Below are 20,404 nucleotides of genomic sequence, written 5' to 3'. Positions count from 1 at the left end.
TTAAGAAAAATGCTCTTTGGAATCTCTGTGGGGAGACAGCCCAACAGCTGGCAGGGATTCCTAAATGTCAGCTTGTCAGGATCTTTCTGGGTTGCTTCGTTTTCTTCAGAGAGGGCTCCTCTGATCTCTGCTGGGAAAACGGTGGGGATTCTTCAATGTACCTGTGTTCTGGAGCAGAATGAGGTCGGAGGGAGGACCTCACCGAGCAGTCAGCATTCAGTCTCTGTTTTCAGCCCCGTGCTAACCCCCCTTCACTCCTCTGTGCTGCTTGTCCTCTGACTTAGCTTCTCCAGAGACTGTACACGCAACCTCTCCCCCTTTCTCTCTTTCAGGCCAGGGGTGGGGGGCAAAAGTGGTCCTCTCTGTACCAGTTCACTTGAAAGCAATCTGAGACTTCTGTCTTTTCTGTTCCTCACCTTTTACAACAGTCCCTACTCAGTCCCTTGCCTTATCCCAGCCTAAGTACCTAGATCTTTCAGTTCTTAGAACTTCCTTGGGTGAATTGGTTTGCTTGTCTTCAGTATCTCTCTGCAGCCACATGGCACTTAAGTCACTTAGTGCATAGAGATCATTTATCATTTTACCATCTACTTTCTAGTTTGTATTTTGTGACTAGGAGTCAGAAATATCTCCTAGTTTCATCAAAAAATGTGGGAGTTTTTTTCCTTCTTATTTTGAAATGATTTGTAACAGAAGACCATAGGGATGCCTGGGGGCTCAGTCGGTTGAGCGTCTCTTGATTTTGGCTCAAGTCATGATCTCAGGGTCATGGGTTTGGGCCCCACATCAGGCTGCATGCTCCCCCATGGAGTCTGCTTGAGAGCCTCTCTCTCCTTCTGCCCTGCTCACACTCTTCTCTCGAAATAAATTTTTTTTAAAGATTTTATTTATTTATTTGACAGCCAGTGAGACAGGGAACACAAGCAGGGGGAGTGGGAGAGGAAGAAGCAGGCTCCCAGTGGAGCAGGGAGCCCAATGCAGGGCTCAATCCTAGGACTCTGGGATCACACCCAGAGCCGAAGGCAGATGCTTAATGACTGAGCCACCCAGGTGCCCCTAAATAAATTTTTTGGAAGAGGACAGAAGGCCTTTATTTTACCAACTTGAAATGTACATCTGTCTTAAGAGATTTCTGTATGACCCTGACTTTATAAAGATTTGGCTTTAAGTTTAATGACATGAGATTTTTTTCCTGTATTAACTCAGAATTAATGAGTCATTTAATCAGTCAATATTTCTTTTTTTTTTTTAAGATTTTTATTTATTTATTCGACAGAGATAGAGACAGCCAGCGAGAGAGGGAACACAAGCAGGGGGAGTGGGAGAGGAAGAAGCAGGCTCATAGCGGAGGAGCCTGATGTGGGGCTCGATCCCATAACGCCGGGATCACACCCTGAGCCGAAGGCAGACACTTAACCGCTGTGCCACCCAGGCGCCCCCCCTAATCAGTCAATATTTCTATTCTTATTCTGAAGTTCAATTTATTGTAGTCTTAATCTGAGTCTCTGAGCTATGGTAATTTAATCTACACTACCTGTGACATAGAGTCTGGTTTCTGAGGGTTAAATTATAACATTTTTCTCCAAGAAAATGGGAAAGTTTCAAATTTGACTACAGAATCATGTAGCTGCTCTCCTTTAAATGGAAAACCTTATTAAAGATATAATTGGCTTTGATTTAAAAATATTTCTTCCATAGTATTTCTGTATTTAGTTCAGTTTTTACAAGCATGGAGTATATGTAGAAAACAACCAAGTCAGACATGATTTCTTTTCAAGAGATAAAAAATATGCAACTCATTTGATAACTGGAAGTTTTAAATTTAATACCCATATCAAGGGGCGCCTGGGTGGCTCAGTCGTTAAGCACCTGCCTTTGGCTCAGGGCTTGATCGTGGAGTCCTGGGATTGAGCCCCACGTTAGGCTCTTCCGCTGGGAGCCTGCTTCTTCCTCTCCCACTCCGCCTGCTTGTGTTCCCTCTCTCGCTGGCTGTCTCTATCTCTGTCAAATAAATAAATAAATAAATAAATAAATAAAATCTTTAAGAAAATAATAATAATACCCATATCAAGCATATCGAATTATTTTTGAAAATACTCCTATTGATCAGTTGTTAAGCTGGCTGAGAATAGGAGTTTTGGTTTTTTTCTAGAGAACAGTAATAAAAAGGCTGGTATTTATGGCAAACTGGACACACATTTCCCTTTCACTCCTAAAATCATTCTAAAGTAAAATCCTATGTATTCAAAATGGAAGACGTGTAAGAGCAAAGAAACAAGGCTGGAGTTTCTGAAAGAGACCACTTAGACTACAGGGCCCCAGAGGAGGGGAGAGCAAATTTAGCACACAGAATCGCAGAGAGGACTTTGGGTTTAGAATTAGTGACAAATAGGACCAAATTAGGGTAATTTGAGGCCTTTATAGAGAGAGCTGTCACTCCCTGTATTCATTGCCATGCACAGAGTACAGGTGCCACAAGCATTTCTACCCAAAGGGAAATCTCTTAAGAAAACTGAACAAATTGTGAGAGCCAAGACTTGGAAACTCTAATGTTGATCCTAGAGGAAAGCATTTAGAGGAGCAAAAGCCTCAGTTAGCTCCTTCCCTACTTACTTGTAAATGAAATTACGGATCAGTATGCCCAGTCCTGGCCCGTCCCACAAGGAGCTTCCAGTAAGACTCCCCACTCAGAGAACTGGCCGTAAATCAGTCCTCTGTTTTCACAAAAGTAGAGGGAACACAACACTGGCAACTCAAGCCTCCTTAAATATAAATTGATAATTAAGGACCACCAGATAAATGAGGTGAACCAACAGAAAGAAAAAGACTGAGATAAACAGAAAAATTAACAACAGAAGAAACAATTTAGGGAAAAGAACTTTAAAAGAGACCTGATATAATAAAGGCTGAGATGTTATATCCATAAAATGTGAACAGAATATTACAGGAAAAAGAACATGAAAAGAGTTCCTTAATGATTAGAAATGAATGTCTGTGTTAAAATAATACCACCATTGGAGAAAGTGAGGGAATCAACACATTCAACAGGAAGATACGTATTTTTCCCCTCTACCAACTACCACTGGGTACTTAAGAGTAGACACAGGAGTTTTTATACAAGTATTCTGGTGAATAAAGGGCTGACAGAATTCTATCAATATTCTGCAGCTCCTAGTAAACTAAGAGGTCTAAGCACTGGGCATCCCTGGCTGCCTCCTATCACAGAAATACAACCAGATACCATGTGCCTCTCTAGATAGATCATACCACCACCTATGAAAGGGTTGCCAAAAAAGGAAGAAAAAAATCCAACCGGAATCTGGTCCAGACTCCAGAGGGTACGCTAGATATCCTGCAAGAAATACAGAAGGCAAACTGTTCTTCATATTGACATGACCAGGGAACGTGGTGGGGTTGGAGGATCCCACCTCCTCCCATGGACACACCAGGCAACTGTATGTAATGCAGCTCATTCAGACAACGATTGATTACGTCAGCAGAACAGCCCTTCCACACTAGAAAAGTCACACTGAGAAGGGTATAGGGAGGGGCAGAGACATGGTAGGGAACCAAATGTCTGGTGTGGCAACTCACAGCCAGGAGAGGTATCACAGGTGTAGAGGTCCTCCTGAGGAGCAAGGGAAGCAAGCCCCACATCAGGTACCCCCCACTCCCCTGACTGCCCTGGGGGTCTGCACCAGGAAGACAAGCCCCCTCACATTTGGCTTTGATAACCAGCAGGACTTTACTCCAGCAGAGCCAGGGTACTATAAGAAACTGAGACTCTCCTCTTAAAGGGCCAGCACACTATATTAGTCACTCCAAGATCCAGCATAGAGGCAGCAGTCTGAAAAGCATCTGGGTTATACAGGAAGGAGATTTATTGGTTAATTTTAGGGCATGTGCTGATGGGGCAGGGATCTGTAGAAAATCTCTCCAGGAGTGGGAGTGCTAACAGGTGCCATTTCTTTTGCTCTTCTCCAGCCTAGCTGGCCTGATGCTAACAAGAGCCAGTTCTGACACACTCCAACTATCATGGTAGCACAGCTCACCCTGCCCTGGCGTTCCCTCAGACCCACTCCACCCAGCCTTCCAGTTCAGGCAGGTGCCTTTCCAAAGTGGCTCCTGCCCAGCAACACCCAGTGGTCACCTTGTTTGGGGTTGGTGAACCCACAAAGCAACCACTGCCCCCCAACACCTTGTGGGCAGCTCCAGCTACAGTCCTATCCCAGCCCCACCCAGCATGCCTGCAGTGACTTGAGGAGGGCTTCTCAGCCAGCTGGGCGTGGGGACAGCCCTGCCCACCAGCATATCCACAGCAGTTGCAACACAACAGGAGGGCATAGGCAGCCCACATGGGACCCCTGGAGTGCTTGGTTCTGGCGACCGTGGGGGATATTATGCTGCTTAGCCCCACAGGACACTTCCTACACAAGGCCACTGCTTACAAGGCCAGCAGATGTAACTGATGTGATACAAAGAAAAAAAAAAACAGACAAAATGAAAAGACAGGAGTTTATTCCGAATGAAAGAACAAGACAAAACCTCACAAAAAGAACTGAACAAAACCAGGACAAGCAACCTACCTGATAAAGAGTTCAAAGTAATGGTCATAAAGATGCTCAGTGAACATGAAAGGAGTGGATGAACTCAGAAAAAGAGAAAATATAAAAAAAGAATCAATTAGAGATAATATAATAACTGAAGTGAAAAATAACAGATTAGAGGATACAGCAGAACAGATGCATGTCCTGGAAGACAGGGTAGTGGAAACCATCCAAGCTGAACAGAAAAGGAATTTTTTAAAATGAGGATGGGTTAAGAGACCTCTAGGACAACATCAAGTGTGCTAACATTCACATTATGGGAGTCCCGGAAGGAGAAGAGAGGGGCAGAAAATCTGAAGAAACAGTTGAAAGCTTTCCTAACCTGGGGGAGGAAACAGATGTCCAGGAAGCACACAGAGCCCCAAACAAGATGAAGCCAATGACGTTCACACCAAGACACATAATAAAAAGGTCAAAAATTAAAGAGTCTTTAAAGCAGGAAGAAAAAGCAACTAATTATATATAAGGGAAACCCCCTAGTGCTATCAGCTGATTTCTTTTAGCTAAAATTTTTAGTGCCAGAAGGGAATGGTGTGAGGATATGTTCCAAGTGCTGAAGGGAAAAAGCCTACAATCAAGAATACTGGCCTGGCAAGGTTATCATTTAGAATTCAAGGAGAGAGAGGGTTTCTCAGACAAAACTTGAGAGTTCATCACCACTAAACCGTCTTTACAAGAAATGTCAAACATACATTTTAAGATAAGAAAAGGCTAACTAGAAGAAAAACATAAACAGAAAAAATTTCTCTGGTAAAAGCAAACATAGTTAAGATAGTAGAGCATTCACTTATAAAACTAGTATGAAGATTAAAGTAAAATCAGTTATCTAATAATTACACAAAATAAGATGTAACATATGACACCATATACATAAAACTTGGAAAGGAGGGAATCATATAGTGCTTTTAGAATGTGTTCAAACTTAAGCAAACATCAACTGAAAACAGACTCCTATAAACATAGGATGTTGTGTATGCACCTCATGGTAACCACAAACCAAAAACCTACAACAGATACACAAAAACTAAAGAGAAAGGAATCCAAGCATAACACGAAAGAAAGCCATCAAGCCACAAGGGAAGAGAACAAGAGAAGAAAGAACTACGAAAGCAACCAGGAAACAATTAACAAAATGGTAATAACCACACACTTATCAATAATTAAACAATGGAGTAAATACTCCAAAAAGCGTGGGGTAACTGAATTTAAAAAAACCAAAAACTTCTATATGCTGCTAATGAGAGACTCATTTCAGACCTAAAGACACACGCAGACTGAAAGTGTGAGGAAAATGATATTCCATGCAAATAGAAGCAGCAGCAACAAAAACCTGCAATGGCAATACTTAAATGATACAGCCTTTGTTTTAAAGTGTAGTGTAACAAGAGACAAGGGCATGGCGTAATGATAAAGGGATCCAACCAGAGGATATAACAATTGTAAATCTCTGCACCCAACATAGCATCTAAATATGTAAAGCAATTCGTTAACAATATAAAGGGAGAAACTGATAGTCATCAATTACAGTAGAGGACTTTAACACCCCACTTATATCAATGGATACATCATTCAAACAGAAACTCAATAAGGAAACAGTGGCTTTGAACGACATATTAGACCAGACACACTTAATAGATCTACAGAACACTCCATCCAAAAACAGAATACACATTCAAGTACATGGAACATTCTCCAGGATAGTTCACATGTGAGGCCACAAAACAGGTCTCCATAAACTTAAGAAGACTGAAATCCTATCAAAAATCTTTCCTGACAACAACAGTGTGAAACTAGAAATCAATCACAGAGGGGTGCCTGGCTGGCTCAGTCTGTAGAACAGGCGACTTGATCTCAGGATTGTGACTTCAAGCCCCTCATTGGGTATAGAGATTACTTAAAAAAATAAAATCTTTTTTAAAAAATCAATTACAGGAAAAACATTGAAAAAAAACACATGGAGGCTAAACAACATGCTACTGAACAACCCATAGATTGAGGAAGTCAAAAAATATGAGACAAATGAAAACACAACAGTTCAAAATATTTAGGGTGCAGCAAAAGCAGTTCTAAAAGGGAAGTTTGGATCAATACAGGCAGGCCTACCTCAAGAAAACAAAAATCTCAATCTAACCTTACACCTGAAGAAACTAGAAAAAGAACAAATCAAATTGAAAATTAGATAATAAAGATCAGAACAGAAATAAATACAGACTTAAGAAACGAGAAAAAAACCACCAATGAAACTCGAGCTGGTTCTTCGAAAAATAAGCAAAATAGGTAAATCAATAGCCAGATTTATTAAAAAAAAAAAAACACTCAAAATCAGAAATGCAGGGGTAGAAATAGCCAACACCACAAAATACTATGGATTATAAGTGACTACTATGAAAAATTATACAACAAATTGGACAACCTAGATGAAATGGGTAAATTCCTAGAAAAATATAATCTTCCAAGAGTGAATCAGGAAGAAACAAAATCTGAACAGACTGATCACTAGTGATGAAATTGAACTGGTGATTTAAAAAAACTCCCAACAAACAAAAGTCTGGAAGCAGATGGCTTTACAGGTGAATCCTACCAAACATTTAAGGGAGTGTTAATACCTGTTCTTCTCAAAACTGTTCCAACAAATTGAAGAGGAAGGAATGCTTCCAAATTTATTCTATGAAACCAGCAATACCCTGATAACCAAAACCAGACAAAGGCACTACAAAATAGAAAATTACAGGCCACTATCCCTGATAAACATGATAAGGCATTCCTCAACAAAATATCAGCAAACTGAATTCAACAATACATTAAAAGGATCATTTACCATGACCAAGTGGGATTTGTTCCAGGCATGCAAGAATGGTTAGGTCAGCCAACTAAACAGCACATTAACAAAATGAAGGATAAAAATCATATGACCATCTCAATAGATGCAGAAAAAGCACTTGACAAAATTCAACATCCACTCTTGATAGAAACTCTCAACAAAGTGGGTATAGAGGGAACATATCTCAATATAATAAAGGCCATATATGACAAACCCACAGCTAACATCATACTTGGTGATGAAAAGCTGAAAGCTTTTCCTCTGAGATTAGGAACAAGACAACGATGTCCACTCTAGCCATTTATATTCAACATAGTACTGGAAGTCATAGCCACAGCAATCAGACAAGAAAAAGAAAAGCATCCAGATTGGCAAGGAAGAAGTAAAACTGTCACTATTTGCAGATGACATAGTATTTTTAGAAAAAGCCTTAAAGACTCCACCATAAAACCATTAGAATAAATGAATTCAGTAAAGTTGCAGGAGAGAAGGTTAATATACAAAAATCAGTTGGGTCTCTATACACTAAAATGAGCTAGCAGAAAGAGAAATTAAGAAAACAATCCCATTGACAAGTGTGTCAAAAAGAAAAAAAAAAAGCAACCCAGGAATAAATTTAACCAAAGAAGTTAAAAGACCTATACTCTGAAAACTGTAAGACATTCATGAAAGAAATCGAAGATGACACAGATAAATGTAAAGATATACCATGCTCATGGATTGGAAGAATTAATATTATTAAAATGTCCATTCAGCCCAAAGCGATCCACAGATTCAGTGTAATCCCTATCAAAACACCAGTAGTATTTTTCACAGAACTAAACTTCTAAAATGTGCATAGAACCACAGAGAGCCAAAGTAATCTTGAAAAAGAAGAACAAAGCTGCAGTTAATCACAATCCCAGATTTCAAACTATACAACAAAGCTGTAGTAATCAAAACTATGTGGTACTGGCACAAGTATTTATGCAATCAAGTTTTTCAGTTTTAGAAGTTCGATTAAGCCTAACTACTTAAAAATGGGATGTCAGAGTATGTGGTAACTAAGGAGGTTGTAATTATAAATATTTTATTGAAGAAGTAGTCTTAACAAAGTATCTCACCTTGGGGCTTCAAAAACTTCAGAATTTTTTTTATACAGTGTCATCTTTATAATGGCTTAATCCTACAATACTTTTCAAATAAAGTACACCCAGTGAGGAACCTACTTAAAAAATAAAAAATGAGCAAACAAAAAACAATTAACTCAAAAATATGGAGAATAAACTGGTGGCTGTTTTAAGGGTATTAAGAGGTACAAACTCCAGTTACAAATTAGTCATGTGGATGCAAAGTACAAGATCGAGAACATGGTAATGTTGTAGTAAGTTTGTATGGTGACAGATGGTTACACTTGTTGGCATTTGGTGATGTAAACGAATGTCAGATCGCTGTGGTTTACACTGTAACAAATATAATACTGTATGTCCACTATACTCCTATTAAAACAAACATACGTTAGGAACCTACTAAACTGTGTGGTTCTGGCCAAAAACACACCTAGAACAGTGGAACAGGATACAGAGCCCAGACCCAAATCCAGATGAACACAGACGAAGTCGAGACTGGGAAACTCTTCAGGGCAAACAACTGGGTTTCTTCAACAAATTTTAATGGAAGAAAGAGAGTCAGGAAAACTTAACAGGTGCAGATATTTAGAACACTGACCAACTGCAATGTGTGGCCCTCATCTGGGTCCTGAGTTGGACAAACAAGACGAATGTAAGACATTCAGACAGTCTGAATACCGGATATATTATGATAAAAAACAAAAAACAAAAACTTCATGCTTAGAGATACATGCTGAAATATTTTCTGAAATAAATGCTAGAATGTTGAAAACTACACATTTTGAATTTCCTTCAAGATAATACAGGAGAGGTTTGGGATGAGTGGATGGGATAGTACTGGCCAGGAGCTGATAATAGATCGGGGCCAGGTAATGAATACATGGGGATTCTGTATTCTAGTTTTACATATATTTTAATCTCTCCATAATAAAAAAATATATGCTAAAATTAAAAATACAGGACAGTATTAATCATCGTCACGTTATATAGCAAACCATCCTAAAACTCATTGGCATAGTACAGTAAACATTTTCTTCATATTCCTGGGTTAGCTGAGGGTTGACTGATTGAGAGAGGCGATCTCTCTGCCACAGGCACGTGCTGAATTCAGATCTGAGCTGTGTTTTCATTCTGGGTGCCCACCCTGAAGAGGCATAATGGCTATTTAGTGCATGCTACTTTGAGATGACAAAAGTGCCATCAAAATCAAAAAAGTGCATTTTCAAGCCTCTAGCCATGTCATCTGGTCAAAGCAAGTCTTGAGGCCATGGCCAGATTCAAGCTTCTTCCTACTAAGAAACCATGGCAGGGTGCAGATACATTTCTATTAAAGGAAAGTGAAGAAGTGGGACCAATAATTCCAGTCTGTCTCAGGGTCTGAAAATGAAAGTTAAGGAAATGAAAGTTAATTTCCCAGAAAAGGAGAAAACAGGGCCTTAGCAGACCAATTCAGGAGCTGTAAAACTGACCAATGCAAGTCCCAGAAAGAGCGGAGAGAGAAAACAAAAGGGGAGAATTCCTTTTTCCCGTAATTTTTCCCAGAGTTGGGGGGAGGGGTCTAAATTGGAAGGGTTCTAACTCCCCTAAATGAATGAAAAAAGGCTCTTGCCCAGACACATTAAGTTTCAGAATGTCAAGAGTAATGGAAGATCATGTTTCCAGGTGTGGGGAAAAGGACATCTAATTAGGTTTTCATTCATTGTTAAATACTCCTAGTCCTATGATTGTGATTTTCGTCCTTTGTGAAGATTGTATTGCTGATTAGTGAAACATTAACTTTGATTCCTTCCTAGCAGTATTTGGCCTGTAACAGAACTGGCCATACCTTCAAACTCAGCATTTTGAGCCTAAGTTAGGCAAATTACCGAAAGAAGCAAACAAATTCTTTAAAAAGTTGTTTTACACAGATTCAGAAAGTTATTGGTCAGCAGATAAACACAAAAAATTGCATCCTGTTAAAGGCTGAGTGTGGCTGGAATAGATCTTAATCTAGATTCTGTAAGGTCAGAAATGATATATTGCCATTGTAGCCAACCAAAGTTTTGTTTGGGGACTTGAGAGGTCTTGTAATCTGTTTTAGATAAGTTTGTAATATGAAAAAAAGTTGATTAAATATATCTATAAATTTTTTTAAGCTCACTGAAAACTGAGGCTAATTTGGAAGTTCTGAAGTCAATACCTAGTGAAAAACTAATGATTGAAACTGGTAAGTTTATGCTTTTAGAATTTTCATATTACACCATATCAAAAAAGAGCTGGACAAAAAAATATCTTAGAACAGCTCACTCACAGCTTCAACAGCTGTACTTTTCAGAAAATCTTTGGGGTTTTTTATCAATTGATAGAAAGTATTTATGCAATCAAGTTATTCAATTTTAGAAGTTTGATTAAGCCTAATAAGCACTTTAAAAAGGAATATTAGAATATGTAACTAAGGAGGTTGTAATTATAAATATTTTATTAAACAAGTAGTCTTAATGAAGTATCTCACTTGGGGTTTCAAAAACTTAATTTTTTTTATAGTGTTTTCTTTGTAATGGCTTAATTCTTCAATTTAAAATAAAGTACAAGAATTTAAATCAAACTGGTTTAGTCAGGATATTTTAGAAGTTAATCTGTTGCCTCTTAAGGTTAGAAGCTAAACATTTTACCTAACCCTGAACTCAAGGCTTTACCTACACATATGGGCTTTTTCAGTAAAGTCAAGACTAAGCCATCCTGAAGAAATCAGGTTTATTTCCTTGGAGAGTCATGAAAATGAAATGATTTTATTAGAAGTACAATGCTTGTAAAATATGTGAATTTTTATAATTCTTTATTAAAGAAAGAGGTAAGTGAATAATCCCAGTATTTTTTTTAAAAGCTTTTATTTAGTTGAGAGAGAGAACACAAGCAGGGAGGAGGGTCGGGGAGATGGAGAAGCAGACCCCCCTGCTTGAGCAGGGAGCCTGATGTGGGGCTGGATCCCAAGACCCCAGGATCGTGACCTGGGCCGAAGGCAGATGCTTAACCAACTGAGCCACTCAAGTGCCCAATCCCAGTGTTTAAAGCCACTGTTTCACATTCTGTAGAGGCAAATAGAGGCTTGACTTGAATGTTTTCAGGTTACAGTTTGTACTTCTTTTAGCTTTCTTTTTTAAAAGTATGCCATACACCAACAGTAATGTTAGCAGAAAAAAATACAATGAAAATGATTCTTAGAAAGCATTTTTAAAAATTTTTAAAAAGGCATTTAAAATTGTGTACAGTTCAGCATTTAATCTTGTGCTTAGAATTGTGCTGTTGCTTTTTACCATTTTTAAAGCTGAATCATGACTTACATTTTAGAAGTTATATATCTGTTTGATAATGTTCATGAAGAAAACAATGATTTTAAAGATAAACCTTGTAAGAGACTTCTTTCTTTGCTTAACTCTAGACGCACCTTGGTGTGGAGTGAAAAGTACACATGCTGGATCAAAATATATAAAAACTTCATTTCCTACCAAAAAGAAGTGGGAAAATGGGCACTGCATAAAAGACAGGAATGAACCCTGCCATATAATGTAAGTATTTTGTTTTCATGGTCTTCAGAACATTAAAGTCAACCACCAAATGCCATTTCAAAATGAACTCAAGGGACCGAATTAAAGTTGGGTGACATCCCAATGTTCAGATCAAAAGCCGCCATTTTAATGCGGTGATGTGGAAGGCTCGGCACCTGAACTGCTCTGTCTGGGCTCCTCTTTTCCCATCATCTCAACCTCTCGACTCATTAAAAGTGGTTTTATTACAGGAGTGAAAACTTCATGTGATTTGGTCATTTGTCATTTTGTAGGAAAGGGAAAAAAAAAGATTCTCATGCAGCTTCCTTGCTCATGGTTATAAAAATGCACTCTTAGCAGGAGACCTTTTTGTGTATTTTAAATCATTTGACAACCTGAAAAACCTAAGTAGTAATACATTTCTTCAAGCCTCTGAACAAAAAGGTCAAGTTATAGAAAGGATTTCCTTTTTCTAACCCAAAAGTTGGGGGGTGGGGGCAAGCAGTAATTCAACATCAGTTTTTGAGTATAGTATAGAGCATATGAACAGAGGGGCTGTTTACCATCCAGCTGTTCAGGAGCTATAGCGTTTATAACTTCCAGGGTAAGTTTGTATCATGTTGATGGGCACATCATCCGGCTTTTGTCTGCATAAGCAGATAATTTATATCTAGGTTATATCAGTCTAGTATGGTTTACCAGTTCAGGCAATTGAACTGTTACTTTTAGGTTGTAATAATTCCTTCCATATGCATTTTTTTTAGTAGTTTTTAACAGAAAAGAGTATTAGGTAAGCCGATCTAAAAATTCAGCAGGCAGAGAACTGAAGATTTATTCTATAAAAATAATACTGGAAAGATTTTCCTTCATTAACATGCTGGTGTTGGCAAGGATTTTTAAAAATGAATGTTTTCAAACCCATAGGCTGAGGAATATATTTAAATTCTGATCAGTAAAGAATCACCTGTAACTTTTATGAACTGTAAGTAGTTGCACATTCAGTCAGAAGACAGAAGACAATTATTACAGAATCATTCTTTAGAGATATTTAATAGGACACTAAAGACAAGAAACTGGTCTCTTTCTAGTAGCCAGCTTCGGGGGAAGTATTTGCCAGCAGTTATCCAAGTCAGGTTTCTATACTGCCTTAACGTTAAGTACAGTATAGCCATTGACTTTAGTGACACATTTGCAAAACAGAACTGTAAGGTCTTCCAAATGCAGACTGTTAGGAACCAAGAAAGCTGGAGTCTCATCTGCAGTCATGAGTACCGGCTGCGGGGCTTGGGAAAGCCGGCATTTACAAACTGAAGATTTTTTTTTTTTAAAGATCTTATTTATTTATTCTACAGAGATAGAGATAGCCAGTGAGAGAGGGAACACAAGCAGGGGGAGTGGGAGAGGAAGAAGCAGGCTCATAGCAGAGGAGCCTGATGTGGGGCTCGATCCCATAACGCCAGGACCACGCCCTGAGCCGAAGGCAGACGCTTAACCGCTGTGCCACCCAGGCGCCCCAACAAACTGTAGATTTTTAAACCACATTGTAAAAACACACGTCTCTAGTCTAATGCTAATTACTAATGAATTCCTACTTACAAAGTCATTTTTATCAAATCCATCTATTAACAGTTTTATGTTTTAATGATTTTTATAGAGATCTTTCCTCCCTTTTAGATTTTAAATTCCTTGAAACCCACTTTGAAGCTCCTGCATGTCAGCAAAGGTTCAAGTTACTGAGGCTACCTAGAAGAATCAGGACAGTCCCTGCCCTGCATCCATCCACCAGATGACTAGATACATTTTGCCAGGCACTTTGGATAAGACACTGAAGGAATCAGACAGGGATCCTTGCCCTCCTGGCGCAAATAAGCAGAAAGTATAATCCAAGACGTTAGTGCTGTTACAGAGGTATAAATATATGACGAGGACCCTAGGACGTGGCACCTGCCTGCCTTGAGGAGAAACAGCTTAACTAAGGTGACACTTCAGCTGCTCATGGGGTACAGCTGGGTGTTGTGCCAGACCAAGACAGACACCTCGAGCAAAGGCAGACCGCAGAAGGGCTTGGCTGCTCTGTGGGAAACAATGAGTTTAGTGTGGCAAAAAGTAGGATGCACGGGTAAGTGATGAGTCTGGGAAGGTGGTGAGGCCAGACTGGTGAGGGCTCTCCTATGCCAGCCTCAGTAGTTCAGATTGCATCAGGACCCAAAGGATTTTAAGCAGGAAAGGGGAAGTTCTTGTTTTGTTTTTTTTTGTAAAGCTGTAACATTATCAGCATAGAGAAAGAACTAAAAGGGAGATGGGTGCCAGGAATCATACTGATTTCACACAATACTATGCAGGTAAGTTCCAACTGAGTAGTTAAGAGGAAAATTCTGTAGTTTACTAAGAAAATTGGGTCAATTTAAATGTTAATATATTTGCTTTTAGCACATTTTAATTTAGATAAAAATTTAGTCTATATTAAGCACGGTTGTTCCATTATGATTATATAAAACTTCCAGTTAATCTCTAAATCCTTTAGGTGTTCATATTTAAGAAACCCATACCAGGGACAAAAATATTAACGAATATTTAAATGTTTAATTTGGATTTTAGAACTTTCTAATTCATGTACAAAAACATCTATATATAGTATTGCTAGAGAACAGTACTACTGATTATTATTCTAGGCACAGAAACTGAAAGATTTGACACTTGGGCTAGTCTTGGTCTTGCAGGGAAAAAGGACAGGAGAAAAAGCATCTCTCCAACCCCCACCCCGATAACCATACGTTGTTCCAAGTAAATAACTTCTAACTTCCTTTGCTGTCATTGTGCTGGTCATGACGTGGCAATTTCTTGCTGCTTCTGGGACTAATTCTCTTAGCAGTGGCTTTCAAATTTTGCTATACCCACAATACCACATACCTTGTGACTCAGCACACATGTACAGATATAAAACCCAAACAGAAATGAAACAGTACTTCCCTAAGTGCAATGTACTTTTCCTTTTCTTACAATTTTCTGAAAGCTCATCATGAGCCGCTAATGAATGCATAATGACCCACAGTTTAAAAGAACTCTTCATTTTCACTGGGTTAGTTCCATTAGTTGTGGTTGACATAATGTGGGCTGATTTTCAAATGTATTTGAATCTGGACCTTGGCTCTAGTTACATGCAAGACAGCCCCAGAAATTTGTCTCAAATCACTCATTTTACATATCATAACAGTTAAACTTTTCTGTTGATAGTGCGAAAAACCTTATACCTGTTAAGCTGCTTATGTGAAAAGTGCTAGTACAATGGTTTCCTTTATGTGGAAACGAATACCTTTAAAACTGAGCATGTACTTGGAAATTTAACCATCCATTTTGTTTTGTTTTGTTTTCTTTTAGTCAAATACTGGAGATAATGTCAGCCGTAAGAGAGCAGGATCCATTGGAATTAGCCAATACACTATATAACAACACCATTAAAATATTTTTTTCCTGACATGTAATTGGTATGTTCTTTCCATTTCCCATCATGTATGTAAAATTTCATGGTAAAACTTAAAGATTGAATAAAGGAATTCTCTGGAAGTCGTCTAAAAAGGTATTCCATATTACTACATACCATCCCCCTCACTTTTATCCATCAAGTCAGATCAGAATTTCAGTATCAATTAAGGTCTTAGTTTATAACAACAAAAATTCCCAGTAATTCATTTTGTAATCTCTTCAAAAGTCTGAAAGGACAATTTTATGTCAACGCTGCAAACAGAATGGCCAACAAACATACTGATTTTATTTACATCAAAATTAAACAATTAGCACATTCTGGTTTTTATACCAAAGTTTAGTTGATAAAAGCCTGTTTCTCAACTCTTACACAATCTCTGGATCATGACTTTCGAACCCAGCTCAACCGCGTGCTACACTCAAACTTCCAAAAAAGTCTCTTCTGGCAGCCTATTTTCTCCTTCGTTTTAAAATACTCTACATATAGCTTTTATCCTCTGGTCCAAATTATTTCCTTGGCTTAATGTGGTTTCCTCTGATTTGCATTTTCATTTTCCCACCCATTTTAAAGAAAACTAGGGTCCAGAGTTAGATACTTTTATATGCTTTCATTGAGGAATCTTTGGCACAGCTGACGCACTGTATTATCATTACATCTATTAAAAAGCTATTTGTTCAAATTTTGTCATAAAAACGTGAAAACATTTTATTCTATGTACAATAATGTACACAAATTTAAATAGGTCACCAAAGAGACCAGAAGTAATTAAAGAGGTATATTTACAGCAGCACATCACAGTAAACGGAAAACCATTCACAGATTCAACATGGATACTGTTTTTGTGCTTGGTTACACACTGAAGTGAAGCATATTACTCCATTTTGGACGAACTGAATTTTAAACAAATAACCTCAATGATTAGTAAACGCTCTGTTAATCAGTATCATCAAGCTCTTCAGCTGCTGGGCCTGTGTGCTGAATCACCCCGTTTCTTTCTCTCTCAACATCATCATCACAATCTGTACTGTCATCTTCGTTCAATTCCCTGTCAGATTCAGCAGCAGCTTCTCTCACAGCTTCCTCTGGATTTTCATTGGGTGCAATAAATCCATTGTTGTTAGATATATTTGAATTATCCTTAATATCATCTTCGATGTACACTTTCTGATGGCACATTGGACAAGTATCTTGGATGTACAGCCATTTCCGAAGGCAAAGTGCATGGAAATAATGATTACATGGTGTGATGCGAGCAGATGTTGTAAACTCATGATAGCAGATTGCACATACATCATCTATTTCTTGCAAGCGGCTCCCTTTTATTTCAGGAAGTGAATTAATTTTCTTAACAGCAGTCCTACGATTCATGAATGTCTTCCAGCCATTTTTCGCTTGTAAGTAGATGTTAAAATATGCATGTAGACACATCATACAAGCCCGAATTTTGCTTCCTGACTCAAACATCATAGTGTAAGCTCCATTTCCAAACATTACTACTCCGAATATAAATTCAATAATATTGCCTGTTGAACGAACATAGTAGACATAATCATCAAGCTTTTCCCAAAGGACATTATAGTAGCCATCAATCATGAATAACGTATACACAGTGAGAGAAACAATTACTTTTAAGCAGAGTTCCACGCAAAAGGCTGTAACTGCGAACAACCATGTATTTAGTGCATAGTGATGCCAAAGAACATAACTGAGTAAAACAGGAAGAACGAACAGGCAAGCAGAGACAAAGAGCACAGGAAAATGTCTACGGAAAGATGACACATGAGAGGCACTGAGAGACATTAATACAGGGTCTGTCATTCCGTGGATGAAATGCAGGACTGCAGTTAATAAAAGGCACATGTTTCTACTTAAGCGAATAAGTCTCTCTTCCGGTCTTAGCCCACTTAAGCCAGTCTGAAGAGCCAAAATAAAAAATAAAACAGGTGCTACGAAACCAAGCCGCCTGTCATCTTCTTCAGTTGATCCAATAAAGGCCAATATTCCAAGGCCCAAATAATGGGCTACTGAGGAAATTACAGCACTCATGCCCAGTACGGTTAGTGTAGAATCACACCCACTAATTATAAGATTGCAAACGAGGTCCCAGAAATCGTCCCAAGAAATAAAGAAGGAATCCGTTTCATTTGCCATCCTTAAAATGTACATCAACACTGTAGCCTGAGCTGTAATTCTTGTTAGCCAAAAGACTCTCAGTATATCTGGGAAACGAATCCTCTTCCATGTGTCCTCCATTAATAGCTGTAATCCATAAATTCGATACATGTGCCTCACTAACAGATAAACATATCGTGTAGAATAATAAAACCACTTAAGTTTCACTGCCAAGACAAGCACTGTGTTTAATGTGAGAATCAAGGAAGAAGTAAAAACTAAAGTCTCTCGGATGTGTAATGGTAGCTCTGTGATTAAGCCTATTACAGGAACCAAGAGATCCAAAATAATTAATTGTGAATAGATGGAATGAATTTGTAGTAGTGTAATGTATCCAATTCCTAAGGTTAGCTGTAGAACGATGAGTGCCATCCATAGCGAGGGCCCTTTTCGAGGAAGCAGCTCAATTCCGAAAGCTGATGCGTTGTAGGCACCATAGAAGTCAATGTGCAAAGAAGCATAATAATTTACCAACACTGAAGTTGCAGCTAATAGAAAGGCTGAACTGTACATGTAAAACTTGAAAAGTGATCGTTGTGACAAGATCAGAACAATACTGGATACAAATATACCTAAAAAAAATAAGAAGGAAAAAAAGGTCATTTGAATGCAACATTTTTTTAAAAGATTTTCTTTATTTGAGAGAGCGAGCGTACGTGCGAGCAAAAGCGGGGTAAGGGGCAGAGGGAGAAGCAGACCCCAGCTGAGCAGGAAGCCTCATGCAGGGCTCAATCCCAGGACCCCGAGATCATGACCTGAGCCAAAGGCAGACACTTAACCAACTGAGCCACCCAGGTGCTCCTTAAATACAACTTTTTAAAGAATGTTTTTGTACTAAGTTATGCCCTTCTTCCCTTAATTAGGAAATACAATATTTTCAAAGTTATGAACATTAAGTCTCAAAACAATTTAGGCTTAAAGGCCAAGAGAGGTTTTGTAAAGTCAGGAGTTCAATAGAACAGATCATACTATTTTTTAAAATCTTATTCCTTAAAGTTCCAAATTCTAGTAGTACTATATATCCAGACACCAGATTAATAGATTATCTCCAAGATTAGTTAGTGATACCTACATTTTAACAAGTTTTTAAATCTTGAAAGAATATGTCCTTTATAATTTCATAACCACTAAAAATATTTAAAACAATTCCATTACTTTAAAATACATTAAGAATCAAGAATAACCAAAATGCAAATATTTGTTCCTATTAAATCTCAGATTTCTTTTTCTTAGAAGTGTTCTTTAGGAAATTGAGTTTAACTTTTATACTTACACCTAAAGCCTTCTTTTTCTCAAACAGTGAACTCCAGCTGGCTTTTATTTTTCCTGCTCCTTAAATTTGTGCATTCTCCCATGAGTCCAAATTCAGGGGTTTTCCCCCCCTATATACTTTCCTACAGATTCCAGAAACATCATCCAGGTTCCTTTTCCTGTACATTACTGTATCTCGTACTACAAACAGTCAAACCTTTTTATTGTTCTTCGAATTACAAAAAGTAACATTCAGAAAACCAAAACATGTTTTAAAAAATGGAGTAAGTCCCCCCCCACTCCGTATGTAACCAAGTACAGTGGGATGTGTGTGATGTGCATCCAGCACCATCTTCCTCTGTGCTCTGACAAATTTTGTGAGGTCACAATAAACATTATTGCCCAAGGTTTCAATATGGAAAGGATATCTAAAAATTCACCTGGTTCCACCTCTAGTTACAACTGCAACACTCAAAATCTCTAAAACCTAACTGACTTCAAATAACTCTTGAGATTTCCAATTTCAGTTAAAAGTACCATTATTCTCTTAATGGCACCTCTAGCCCCGCACCCTAAAACTCTGACAGTTATTTGCCAATTCTACTAACACCTGTTACCTCCCTTTTCTCAGTGACACCAACCTGTTAGCTGGTCTCTAAAAACTCTTATCCAAATCTATCTACAATCCCATCTATCCAAAGTGCCTTTCTTCACTTCTTTGCTCAAAAGCAGCAGCCCTTGAAATTACTATCAACAAAAATCCACATTCCTTGTCCAAACACTCAAGGATCCAATGTGGTATTCCTCCCAACACACACACCACTCCAGACTTTCTGCAACACACCCCTTTCTCGGCCATAACTGCAGCTATGTTTACATTCTTCTCTTGCTTGGTATGGTGAGCTTCCCAAAGCCCGGACTGTTCAAATCCTACCCATCCAATAGACCATTTTCTCTGATCGTTACTGATCTTTCAAATTACCAACAGAACTCAGTGAAAGGCCCAATACTCACACACTACCGGATACTGTAGTTTGTAGTTATCTGAGGAGGTCATCCACCCCGTTATATAATGTATCCCTGTAATAGCAAGCAAGGATCCTACCTTGCACATTATGAATCCCAAAATATTCTGCAGAAAATAAATTATTTCATTGTTCATTTAAATAACACTGGGGAAATGTTAATGTAAAATTCTGGATTATATTTTTAAAGGCAACCACAAAATACAGCCCACATGGAAATTGAAACCTATGAAAAGCTAAGACAAAGCTGAGAAACCAGAGCTTGGAGTACAGCAAAAGCAGCAAACCCCAAATTAAACATCATCTATCCACCCTATTTCAGCACGTAATCAAGAAAAGACACTGCATATTATGATGGAGGCATTTTACAACCTATTGCATATAAAAGCAAGGGCTAGTTATTCTAAATGA

At 38.3% G+C, this 20,404-nt stretch overlaps 2 protein-coding genes across 8 annotated transcripts in view; one reads left to right on the top strand and one right to left on the bottom strand.

The window, feature by feature from the left end:
• TATDN1 (TatD DNase domain containing 1) overlaps positions 1-15,625 on the top strand; it is a 42,936-nt gene extending 27,311 nt beyond the window's left edge. For 4 of the 5 annotated variants that reach the window (XM_008689329.2, XM_040625873.1, XM_040625871.1 and 1 more), the window contains 3 exons: positions 10,673-10,743; positions 11,956-12,082; positions 15,440-15,625. In XM_008689329.2, coding sequence (XP_008687551.2) covers positions 10,673-10,743; positions 11,956-12,082; positions 15,440-15,536 — 295 coding nt within the window. In that variant the 3' untranslated portion in view covers positions 15,537-15,625. The other variant, XM_008689330.2, reaches the window with a different exon arrangement.
• Positions 1-20,404, bottom strand: part of RNF139 (ring finger protein 139) — a 36,765-nt gene that overhangs the window by 8,125 nt on the left and 8,236 nt on the right. Inside the window, exon 2 of one of the 3 annotated variants that reach the window (XM_008689332.2) lies at positions 15,811-18,289. The exons of the other annotated variants lie outside the window; for them this stretch is intronic. Within the exon in view, the coding sequence (XP_008687554.2) occupies positions 16,479-18,289 (1,811 nt within the window). The 3' untranslated portion in view covers positions 15,811-16,478. Of the gene's footprint in view, positions 1-15,810; positions 18,290-20,404 lie in introns of those variants that run through there. 3 annotated transcript variants of the gene reach the window in all.

The sequence above is a fragment of the Ursus maritimus genome, unplaced genomic scaffold (assembly GCF_017311325.1).
Source record: "Ursus maritimus isolate PB19 unplaced genomic scaffold, ASM1731132v1 scaffold_9, whole genome shotgun sequence".
Lineage (NCBI taxonomy): Eukaryota > Metazoa > Chordata > Mammalia > Carnivora > Ursidae > Ursus > Ursus maritimus.
The sequence above is the reverse complement of the archived record's forward strand: the minus strand, read 5'-3'. Positions and strand labels throughout refer to the sequence as shown.